This window comes from Pinus tabuliformis, chromosome 2_2 (assembly GCF_031772625.1).
Source record: "Pinus tabuliformis cultivar Carrire ecotype Pingquan chromosome 2_2, CPIR1, whole genome shotgun sequence".
NCBI classification, from domain to species: Eukaryota; Viridiplantae; Streptophyta; class Pinopsida; order Pinales; family Pinaceae; genus Pinus; species Pinus tabuliformis.
The window spans coordinates 743,836,336-743,848,948 of NC_142300.1; the positions used below are offsets into that span (position 1 = coordinate 743,836,336).

A 12,613-nucleotide genomic window follows, 5' to 3' on the forward strand; every position below is an offset into this window, starting at 1 on the left:
GACATAATGTAGGTCGATGCTCCTTCGTCCATGATATAACGATGAATTTTCTTACCACAGATGATGACTTAGATTATAAAAGGTAACTAGGCTGGAAGTCGAGGAGTATAGCTTTCATGAGAGAAAACCACAAGGTTGTAATCCAATGGATCCAAACATCTGATAGTTGATAACAAGGCCTTATTTTGAGCTGGGTAGTTACCAAGTACTTCAAGAGTTGACATAGTTTATGGACACTGATCTAAGTCTCCAACTATATTATAATTTTGGGTAGCTCTTGAACGACTATTAAAAGAAGACTTATCAATAACACCCTTCATAGGCTTTATGGTCAATCAGTAGCCTATACGTTCAGTAGATTCGCATTACCATAGTCTTTGTTCTGAGTGGCCACCATAACATCAGATTTCAGCGTCGAGGAGGAAAGCATCAAAACTATGTTAGAGGAAGAAGGGTCCCGAGCAACCATACATGTCTCCTGATTGGGAAATGGGCTGATCAACATAGTAGGAGAAGTGGAATATTTAAGAAACTAATTCACTTCAGCGCAGTGTGAACAATCACGTGTATAGTGATCCCAACTACAAATTAACCATGGGTATTGAGGCTTCCATTTTTCATCAAAGGACTGATTTATATTTTTATCCTATGGTGAGGGATCTTTCTTTTTCTTACTGTTTCCTTTCTTCTTCCTTCGAGGTTTTTGTTGAGACTTGCCTTTATCAGATGAAATGGCATTTATCCAAGAATTAGAAGGCCCAGGAGGATGGGATTGAAGGTTTTTAGCAGGTGTGGTAAGAAAAATACCAAATGGTTTACTAGCTAACTTCGAACTTGAAGAACCAATCACGCCATCACTGACATGATATTCCCTACCAGGTGGAAGAGGAAAAATATTCGAAGGTCTTAGATGATTTGGTATCTTGTCATAGAGCATGCTCGATTGGGTATAAACAAGGTCCAAATATTGTGCACGAGTAATAACTTTCTCTCCATTCACAACTCCACCTTTAGCAACATATTCTCTTATAGGGACTAAGGGATATTTGACAAACCATTCCACTAACAAGTGATTGGGAACATTACCTTGACCAACTAATGATGAAGTCTCCACTCATGAATGTGATTTCAGATGTGAGTGGAATCTTATTCTTTGAAGTTGTTCAAGAGTTCCCTTCTAGTTTCGTATTTGATGGGCAAAAGGAAATGTGTGAGGAAGGTGGTGGCTAAAGCACTGAAATCATGGAGTGAAGCTTTAAGTAATTCAATATACCATTTAGCTATGGTACCTGTAAGCGTTCGTTGGAAAAGACGAAGTTAAATAGAATCATCATTAAGGGAGTTCAAGGAACACCATAGATGATACATCATAATGTGCGTCCACGAGTCTTCTCTGAGATTCCCATTGAATTTTGGGAGATGAGAAGGTGATTTAGAGGGAATAATAGGCCACCACGATGAATGAGCGATGGGTTCATTAGTGAGCTGAGTTAAGTCTTGAAATTCGAGAGTAGCCACAAAAGGAAACTATCGGTTAAAGTCCAGGGGAGGATGACCTGTGTATGAAGGAATACCTTGAAAAATAGGAACTTGTATCCCTAGATATAGAGGGTTCTGATAATAAGGAACTTGGGTATGAGAAAAGGGAGGATTCCGATAACCAATATACAAGTGACCTTGTTGTCCAACCCCAGGATGACTATAAAGTTGCTAGAATGGTGGGGTTTGGGTTTTCTCGCCTTGAAAAGGCACTTAATGAATACCTTAATACGGCCCATATTGTTTCCTGATGGGAGTTTGCATTGCCCCATGTTGTGGTGGATTCGATTGGTACTAGAAAAGGTACCAAATAAACACTAATAACCAGGTGGGACATATGGGCCACCATATAGATGATTTTCTGGTGATGTCGCAAACATATATGAGGAAGCAAGATTCGATGTCTCAACCGTAGTGGTAGACATGGGCTGAGAGCTTCGATAAGTTCGAGTCATGGTTAAGAATCTCAATGAATATTTCCACAAGAGATCTGTAGGTAAGTCCGAAGAATCGGGTAAAGGAATTTGTGTTGGAGTTTGAAGAGAATGAAAAGGGTGAATCTAATAAAAATGGAGTCCTTGAATGAACATAAGTAGAAGTATTAGGCTCTTCCTGGACCTCTTCCATACTAGAAAGTCCACATGGAAGAGGTTCACTATCAGGTCAAAGGTATATAGGTTTTGTTTGAGACAAAGGAAGAGAGGAGGAAGGTCCTAAAGCAAGAGGTGAAGATGGTTGAGGCTCCTCAAGTTCAACAACCTAAGAAAATAAAGCGTTTGACTCAGGAAGGTCAGGTTCAACAACCTTAGGAAATGAATTTTTAGGGACTTATGTTTCAATTGTGTCAATGTCACCGTCAACAATATATGTAATCTCGGGTTCAGAACTCACAGGGATAGATGACTCTAGTAGATCAATATAACGAGGACAACCAAAAGTAGTTCCCAAAGTTTCTAATTTGGTAATTTGCATCTTCTTATGATTCTGACGACAACCCTGAGTAGCCTATGGTGGAAAAGGAGGCCTATTTTTCATTCTACGTGAAAGATGCAATGGGGGATTTTATTCTTCCACGTTGGATAATAAATTTTATTAACACAAAAAGAGATAAATAAAAAATAGGGTAATCTAGGTATAAAGGAATACCAAGCAATCGTGAACTGCAATATAGACCTTGCAAACTAAGGACTTCAAGTACAATAACCAATCTCCTTGAATGTCGTGTTCATTGTATCAACATATACAAGGTAGAAGACTCAATATGGTCACCAATTTCTTATACATGATTTACAATTACAAACAAAATTATATCTCCCCTAGTTTGGTGGCTAACCTAGAACAACAGAGAAAAAAGGAATACAATGTTTTCCTTAAAGTAAATAGATGACGATATGAAACCTACTTGGAATCCATTGTAGGCTTCGCTCCTTCTTTAGCTTGAAATTTCATGGAAAATTTTAGAGGCTAATATTAGCAGGTAGGCTAATTTTCCATGATTTTTCCAAAAAAATATTCGCGAATCTCCATTTTTTTATAAAAATGATTTGCCCTAAATTTGCAATGCAAAATTATTTTACCTTAAAAATCGCCAACATTATATAGAGAGTATATATAAAATCATGATAAATTTGAATAATTATACAAATACATCAATAAAATTTTTATAGTTTACATATTAGGGATTGGTAAGATTCGCCAATGTTTTTAAACTTCAAGATAATTTTCCATCCTTAAAATTTTCCCTGGCTTGAATGCTCAAATTCCAGCCCTGGTTGCCAAAATTAGAACCTGCATAGTTAGATGGAAAAACCCAAGAAACTACGAGGTCTATGTAGTATCATATACATACTCTATTCAATAGATCAACATAGTATTGGAATACATGAAATAAAAACATCACATAGATGAAAACATAGAATTATTTGCATTAATATAAATGGAAGGAGTTTACAACCATAAATACATGTTTATCTTGTAGAAGAGCTCCTCCAACGCTGACTTGTCATTTCCTTGTCAAAATGTGCATCTCCAATCACCGTAAATTCATAAAATGAAACCTCTCACCATAGCAACATAAGGGTACAATCACTCTCGAAAAGGCAACCCCTTGCATATGGAAGGTTGTAAATATATAAAGGAGTGTAGTAAGTTGGGATTTCTTATACAATTAATAATCTAAGGTTTTAGATCCAGCTTTCATTGGAGGATGGGATCAAAGGATAAGGGATGGAAAATCCAAAGTAGGGTAAGATAGGGTTCGGATCCTTTATTTGAGGTAAATGGTTGTAAAAAACTCTATAAGCTCCTAGAATAGGAGGTTTCCATAATTCATCTAAACGTAGGTGCAAAGGGGAGAAACATGTAGGTGATCAACATATGCCACAATGGAGAACCTGGTTGTTAACGCTATCTAGTAGGAGGCCAAGGAGCGTTGGTCCTAAAACTGGCTCAGATGACACAGTTCAGGGAAGAAACTCTAGGAAATGAAAGGTACATGTTTAAGGATTTCTATAATGATGATCACAAGGGGGGATAGGATGTTGATTGATCCCATTAGAAGGCTTATTGTTTGAATGTGAGAAAATGACCTATAACATCCACAATGGGTTTTTCCCTAATCATTGACCAAATTTTTTTCTCTTGTCCCTTTGTTGTATTTCTATGTGCATTTTTTTATTTGTTCTATCTACTATTGCTCTACTATCATTATAAAATTGAAGAAGTGAAATTGAGAAATTGAATGCTATTGAATATCATTGAAGTAATAGTTGGAGAACAAAACAAATTGATGAAAAATTAACATGGAATCATTGATGAGGTGAAGACAAGCCCAGAAGACATGGAGCAAGAGCATCCATCTTTCAAGTAGTTAATTGACAAAGGGAAAATCGTTTTGTAAAAGTGTCTTCCTCTTTCTTCACGGAGCATGAAAAGTTGGGGGACTCATCTAAATTTGCTACATGGAAATTTAGGTTGGAGATCATAATTAACACCAATGATGTTTTGGACTTCATTCAAGGAAGAGTACTTGAGACTCCAAAAAATTCTTCTATTACTATAAAAAACAAGCATAATATAGGTGAGTTAAAGTAAAGAAAATTATAGCTAATGGTTTACAAGATAATCTAATTGCATATGTTGGAAATTTGATAATATTAAAGGACATATATGATAATATAGTTGGCATGTATGAAGTCAACAATTTGAATGGACTCATCTCTTTGATTGATCAACTCAAAGACACAAATATTAACAAAGGAGAATCTGTGCAATCGTACATTATGAGGATATCTCGTCTTAGAGATCAATTGTAGATAATTGGGGAAACTCCATCTGACAAGGAATTGATGATTGTAACTCTTAGAGGTCTCCCTCCCATTTTGGAAACCTTCAGTAATACTATAAGAAAAAACAACAAATTCCCTTCTTTTTATGGACTTGTTGGAAATATCGATAAAAAAGAATCAAGGATGAAATTTAGAGTAAGAATTCAAGGATCAAATTAATGAAAGGAAAGAAGAAGAATACAAAGAAAGAAAAGGGAAAACCATCTAAATCAAGGAAACCTTCTCAATTCAATCAAGATTCCAAGGAATCAAGATTGTGAAGTAGAGATTTTGAGGGCTAGAATTTTCATCGAAAGTGTCACTATGCTCGAGATTGCCTTGAAAGGGGAGATGCTCCTAGAAGAAACTCTTCTAGGTCCTACTACAATCGTGGCTTCAACAAGAGCAATTCATATGAAATGAGAGATGATAGAAGGAATGAAAGTAGAGACTCCCTTGATGATTGTAATGATAACTATCATCCTCCAAAAAGGCCAAGGAACTCCTGGTATGAAGGTAATGTTACTAATCAATATGAATATATTCTTATTTCAACATTAGACAGTTCATCTCCTCCAGAATATTGGGATAATTGGATGGTTGATAATGGTGCTTCTTATCACTTTTCGTGATATAATGAGGTTTTCTCTAATTTGGTAGAGAAGGATACAAATTTGAACATTATTCTTAGTGACAATAATACCCATCCCACAAAGGTATTTGGTTTTGTCAATTTCATTTGATCTCTCAGAAATTTGTTTTTCTTTGTGATGTATTATATGTTCTAGATTTGAATAAATTGGTTTTAGAGTCCTTGATTTTCAAGCTCAACATGATGGAGTATTCCTTAGGTGTAAAACTGGAAATAAGACAAGGGGAGCATTCCCCTCTATAAAAAATAAGACAAAAGAAATTCTTCATCTCATTCATTTTGATATATGTGTTCCAATGCCCATACATTCTCTTGGGGGTCATATTTAGTACATCACCTTCATCTATGATTCCTCAAGGAAAACATGGATCTATAAAACATAAGGATAAAGCATTCGAAATATTCAAGGATTTCAAGGCTTTTGTGGAAAATCATATAGGGAAGAAAATAAAGGCCTTTAGGTCTGAAAACACTGGAGAATACATCTCAAATGAATTCATAGAATTTTGTAAGGAAGGAATCAAAAAAGAGACCATTGTTCCTTACACTCTCGAACAAAATGGAGTGGTTGAGAGAAAAAACAAGTCCATTGTAGAAGCTCCCTGAGCTATGATACACAATCAAAAGTTACCAAAGTTCCTTTGGGTTGAAACAACAAACACAATGGTATACATCCAAAATAAGTTTACACATCAAGCTTTGGACAACAAGACTCCCGAGGAAGTATTCAAAGGTGTCAAGCCCAATATTAGTCATCGCCAGATTTTTGGTTGTTCCATATACTTCCACATGCCAAAGGACAAAAGAAACAAGCTAAAAGCTACTAGAAGAAAAGGTAAATTTGTTGGATAATGATTTATATTATTGAAAGAAGAAAAAATAATGCCATCAAATTCCCAAATGGTATGGAAATTGTCAAACCAAATTTAAATCATATAATTGCAACAATGAATCATACTACTAACAACCATCTTTACGTTAAACTAAATGTTTCACAAATTTATTTAGGTTTCAGAGTTTTTTTTACCATACATAACCTGGTAAGAAACATTGAGATGTGATATATGAGAAAACTAATAGTCACCATTTAGAATTGGTGTTTCCATTTAGAATTTTGTTGAAATTTTTGATTTTAGACTTTTAAGTTTTATTATAGTTTTTATGAATACAAAATCTCACAAGTACAGTTTTTAACACAAACAAAAAAATCATATGCAAACTCAAAATCTAAGACATACCCAAACCCAAATGCACAAAAAAAAAAAAAAAAAACCAAACCAGTAGCTAAAAAAATCCATAACATATTTAATGTGCTAGCAAAAACAGAGCAACAATGTGATAAGAATTTATTCTGCAAAAAAATCCTCACCACGAACTGCTTTAAAATGTTTTCACACTGCAGTATGAAGAACCCCGATATGTTTTTGAGGACACAACATAAAATTCCCATTCCACTTTCTTACAGTCAGACCCACATTAGTCATTCATGAACACCATCACAACAATTAGGATTCATTAAAATACAAAAACTAACGTTACCTTTAGCCATTGAAGAACACCATCACAACAATTAGGAGTCGTTGAAACACAAAGAGATTAAACTATTGGTACCATTAATCAACGTAGTAATTAGTGAGTGGATGTTGAACCACGCACATGTTTAATTAATTCGTTTCTGCACAGTAATGAAAAACAAAAGATCTTCTCCACAATAACGACAACTCATTTCTCCACAATAATGACACAAAAGATCGCATTCCATAAAACAAAAATGAAAATCCGTGCCCAAAATCACAAAGAAATAAATTGAATCCTCCTCGTGCTTTTACAACGAAAATAACTTGCAGAACTTGAATCCATGCCTTCACAACATTGGACGAAACCATAATGTTAAAACAGAAATAACTTGAATCCTTCTGGTGCTTTTACATTGGAAACCATAATGATTAACATAGGAATCTATAAAACAAAAATGAAAATCCGTACCCAAAATCACAAAGAAATAAATTGAATCCTCCTCGTGCTTTTTACAACGTAAATAACTTGAATCCTCCCTGTGCCTTTACAACATTGGAAACCATAGTGTTAAAATAGAAATAACTTGAATCCTCCTGGTGCTTTTACATTGGAAACCATAATGTTTAACACTGGAAACTATAACCATCATTAAATAAAGAGACTACAACCATGGACAAGAAGAAACTACATATACTGCAAAAGAGCTAATTATGTTGAGAAGATGATCAAAATGGCAGACATTATCATGGTATCAAAAATACACCCCTTCTCTATATAAAATAAGGTTAAGCTATTGTTGATGGTATCATCTATACACCCATTCTACATATAAAATAAGGTTAAGCTATTGTTAATGGTTTACCCTCTTTTAAGTATAGGTATAGAATAAGTTTAGCTAATGCAAATGCAAGTCTCATCACCAACTCTAGCCTTTAGAGTCTCTAGAGTCCCTTTTAAGTACAAGCATAGAATAAGTTTAGCTAATGTAAATGCAAGTCTCATCACCAACTCCAACCTCTAGAGCCTCTAGAGTTTTGGTGTTTGGAATCAAGTAGTCCCACAATTTTGGTGTTTGGAACCAAATAGAGCCACCCCACCCATGTTATGTTTATTCTACCCCACCCATGTTTGTTCTAGTTCAATGTTTGTTCCACCCCACCCATGTTTGTTCTAGTTCAATGAGGTGTTTGGAATCAAGTAGTCCCAGGTGTTTGGAATCAAGTAGTCCCAGCCGTGTTTTGGTCAATGTTCTTCTAGTTCAATGGATGACCAATGCTAGGTCATCTAGGTATAAAATATGGTTAAGTTATGTTGAGGTTGCCATTGTCTAGTTCAGTAGGCCAAAAGTGCACAAGCATATGCAATCAATTGTCTAGTTCAATGGTTGATTCTAGATGGCCAATGGTAGATCGTCTCGCTAGTGTTGCTGTTGCGATTGTCTAATTCAGCAGAGCACAAGCATCATATGCAATCAATTTGTTTCAGAATTGAACAACGAAAAAAAATATCAACCAACTTATTTCACAATTTAAAATGATCATTGAACAATTTGTGCCCATCTTCTACAAGTAAAATGAAGGGAACCAACAAAGAACCAACAATTTGTGGCATCTTCTGCAATTAAGATAAAGGAAACCGCAGCAACCGAGCATTACACATTTTAATCCAGAAAGGGTTTAAAAAACAAAAAACAAAAAACCATGAATAAAAAGAAAAACGACAATAATTGAGGATTAAACAAATTTAAATAAACTAAACTATTGTCGAAAAAGGGGAAAACCCATCTTCGACAATTACGATAAAAGAAAGAGGGGAAAACCCGTAAAGAAAAAGGAAAATCCATGAATAAAAAGCAAACGACAATAATTGAGAAAAAAAACCCAAAACTATTAAGATAAAGGAAACCGCAGCAATCGAGCCTTGCACATTTTAATCCAGAAAGGGTAAAAAAAAAAATGAAAAACCATGAATAAAAAGAAAACGACCATAGTTGAGTTGGGATAATACAAAAACAAAAACAAAAACAAAAATAATAATTAAATATATATATATATATATAATTAAAAATAAAGACATAACATAGAAAGAAGAAAAAAAGACAAAGATAATATTTACCCAAAACAAAACAAAACAAAAAAAACACCAAAACTATAGTCGAAATAGGGGAAACCCCATCTATGAAATGAATAAAAAGGGGAAACCCCATCTATGAAATGAATAAAAAGCAAACAACAATAGTTGAGGGAAAAAACCGGAACTATTGCCGAATAAACATTGAAAAGATACACATTCCAATCCAGAGGGAAAAAATGAAGCCGTCTATGAAACAGACAAACAAGCAAACACATGTTAGCTCAAGGTGATGGTCAAGTTCGTATACAAACAAAGAACATCAAAGAAGGGATAGTAAGTTCGTATACAAACAAAGAAATTCAAAGGGATTGTCAAGTTTTGTATACAAACAAAAAAACACCGAGCGATGACTGTCTCATTGGCAAACAAATATCAAAGGTCATCCAAAAAGGGTGGAGCACCAAGGAGATGAAGCGCAGCAAAAGGGAGCCCAAACACATGATATTGAATGCAAATTGAAAAGCTCACCTGCCCTCATCTACGAAAGCTAGCAACATGGCCATTTGGCTGTTTAGGTGGCCAATTGAAGCCTAAGGAACCATCTTTAAATCTTACTGTAAATTTGAACCATCTTAAAATCTGAATGTATATGGGAAACGCTATCTCTAAATGATATGCTTAAAATCGTTTGAACTCCTTGCGTGGGTGAACTAATAGAATTAAACACATACTTTCATAAACTCTGCTAAATACATTCAGAGGGAAATAAAATTCATTAATGCTCAGACCACTGCATAACCCCCCCCTTTTTTTTGGCTAATTTTACATCTACATCCATTTTTTATCTACTTCGATAAGCACAAAATATTCAATATCATAGCGCATCATTTGAAACATTTTCCGAATTTAATATACCCCACTGAAACTAGAAACAAAATGCAAATTAGAAACTCAACACTCAAAATTTCGAAACAAAACGCCAAATAAAGACCATGTGCAACATTCCACCAGGAAATAGGGGATAAAAGGATTTCCATCACCTGATGACGAAAGAGAAACTGTCTTGAAATATGCATTTGCCAAAAAAAATCCAACTATAAAACCAAAATAAACAAGCAAACAAAAATAGATCCAATGAAACACAGATTACCATTAACCAAAGTATCAAACTCCAGGCTACCAAAATCCTTAGCTGAATGAAATTCAACCATCAAAGTTTTAACTCCATACCTCTAACATCCAAAATAGCCGGAGAAAGCAATCAGAAAAGAAAGATGAATTAAAAAAACCCAGAGTGCTGAATTTGAGCCTCGGAATTTCTGATGTTTACCACTACAGTCGGAGCAGCTTGTGAAGATGTCAATGAAGTTAATTGGTATAATTCGAAGCATTTTACTGGATGCACTTCCATTAAAAAGTTATTACCTTGACATGGGTTACTACAAAATTTATCAATAAAAACTGCTGCATCCCTCTACATATGAATTATAGAAAATCAAAGAAAAAAACAACCTTTCGATACAAAATACAAAATTATGAATCAATAAATTAATTAAAAAAAAGCGACAAATTTCTACCCAAATGAATAGCATGACAGTAAGCACGAGTCAATAGTCATTATGAATTGAAACTCAAAAGGATAATAACAAAATAATATCGTACATTCACATATTAAACTTGAATAAAACATCCATGAGTGGAGAATTTTGTTTTGCATCTCGCATATTGACTTTGGCACACAAAAATCAATCATAAGACGTTATTGCCTACCAAATCTCTGAACCAATACTTAATACCATAACAATAAGCACTAACCAAAAGACCTCGATAAGAGAATTTATTGCGTACGCGTTAAAAAGGAGCCGTGCCATTCACAGTTTTCATTAGCAAACAAAAGGGCCTAATAAGAAAATTCCAAATTTCTGACCAAATGAATAGCAGGACCGTAATCAGTAGCCCAAGAATTTCAGAAATTAAAACAGGGATTATATTTAATAATAAGCGAGAACCTGCAATTCACAAGAGCCTTTTGTGTTTCAAACTTATAAAACTTGGCAAATGAACCACATAGAAAAAAGGATTTTAATCCAAATTATTTACTATACAAAAGGCATCACCACCAGTCTCCAGATCGATTCCACGCGAACAAAACAGGGAGCAACATGGCCATACAGGCACCGTAACCCATAAAACCTTCGAAGGCTACAACATTAGCATCAAAGTCACACAAAAAAACCCAAAATCATGAAACCCAGGCCCGCTGACAGTCAAATCAGGCACATTCGTATTCATGGCTATGGATGCTTACAAATACGCCAAAACCCCAAAATCCAAATGCCACTAGGACTTCTTTGAACCTTTAGCCTTCTCTGGCGTCTTTTCTCCAGACTTCTTGGGCAAGAGCACCTGGTGAATGTTGGGAATTACGCCTCCATGAGCTATGGTAACTTTCCCCAAAAGCTTTCCCAATTCATCGTCATTTCTCACGGCCAGCTGAATATGGCGGGGAATTATCCTATTCTTCTTGTTGTCTCTGGCAGCATTTCCTGCCAATTCAAGAACCTGGAACCGAAAAAAGAGCCCCAAAACTAAATCAACAAATTCCCCAAAACGAAACCCTTAAAACCCCACGAAATAAATCCAATATCCTGTAAATCCCCAAAACCCTAACTCGGAAAGCACACTAATTGACAAAAGCCACTGATACAATCGAACCACCAAACAAATCGCTACATCATAGAACCAAATCAATGTGTTAAAAACAGAATTCATATCAATATTTACCTCAGCTGCTAGGTATTCTAGCACAGCTGCAAGAAAAATGGGGGCTCCAATCCCAACCCTCTTGGCATATCTGCCATTCTTCAGATATCTGGCGAGCCTTCCAACAGGAAATTGAAGGCCGGCCTTGACTGATTTCGTGACGGGCTTTTTCTTGGATCCTCCCTTTCGGCCCCCTGCACCCTTCCCTGACTTAGTAGAGGTTTCCATAGGTAGCGCTCTGTCAATTTACAGCAATCCAGGAGCTACACAGTACACAATAATGCAGATGCTATGAGGCGAAGACACACGGAGAGTCTAATTATTTGTTTATTTATGCATTTGAGCCTCCAGTCTGACAAAGATAACTAACGTACGAGAGGAATTTCATCGGACGGTCGTCATGGGCCTGCCGGCGATCCGTGGGAGAGCGAATCAACCAATAGAATCCGATTGAAATGTCACGCGGGATCATTCACCCTGGATAATGCCAAACATTTATCAAGCCGAATATCTTAATGCCGGACTTTATTGTAAATTTGATTTTTCCTGACATCCGTGAGTTTTTATTCCAATAATAATGACAGCAGATGCTGAGTGTTTTGAGTTTATTGTAAATTTGATTATTTTTCACATCCGCGAAATTTTTATTCCACATAAAATGTCACTGGCCAAGATATTTTATACAGTTTTTATACGGAAGATTAAATTATATGATGATTACTTGTAAAGTTCTACACACTCG

The 12,613-nt window shown here is 35.5% G+C and overlaps 1 protein-coding gene and 1 long non-coding RNA gene across 2 annotated transcripts; one reads left to right on the top strand and one right to left on the bottom strand.

Moving 5' to 3' along the window:
- The first annotated feature begins 9,229 nt into the window (after nt 1-9,229).
- LOC149194821 (uncharacterized) lies at nt 9,230-10,619 on the top strand. Its single transcript, XR_016254568.1, has 2 exons — nt 9,230-9,546; nt 9,583-10,619. It is a non-coding gene; the product is annotated as an uncharacterized LOC149194821 (long non-coding RNA).
- Nucleotides 10,620-11,072: 453 nt separating this feature from the next.
- LOC149194822 (putative histone H2A.1) lies at nt 11,073-12,190 on the bottom strand. The gene is made up of 2 exons (XM_089405171.1): nt 11,893-12,190; nt 11,073-11,670 (listed from the first exon to the last, which is right to left on the bottom strand). Exons 1-2 carry the CDS (start codon nt 12,097-12,099, stop codon nt 11,449-11,451), a joined length of 429 nt encoding a protein of 142 aa, XP_089261297.1. The 5' UTR covers nt 12,100-12,190; the 3' UTR covers nt 11,073-11,448.
- Between the last annotated feature and the right edge of the window lie 423 nt (nt 12,191-12,613).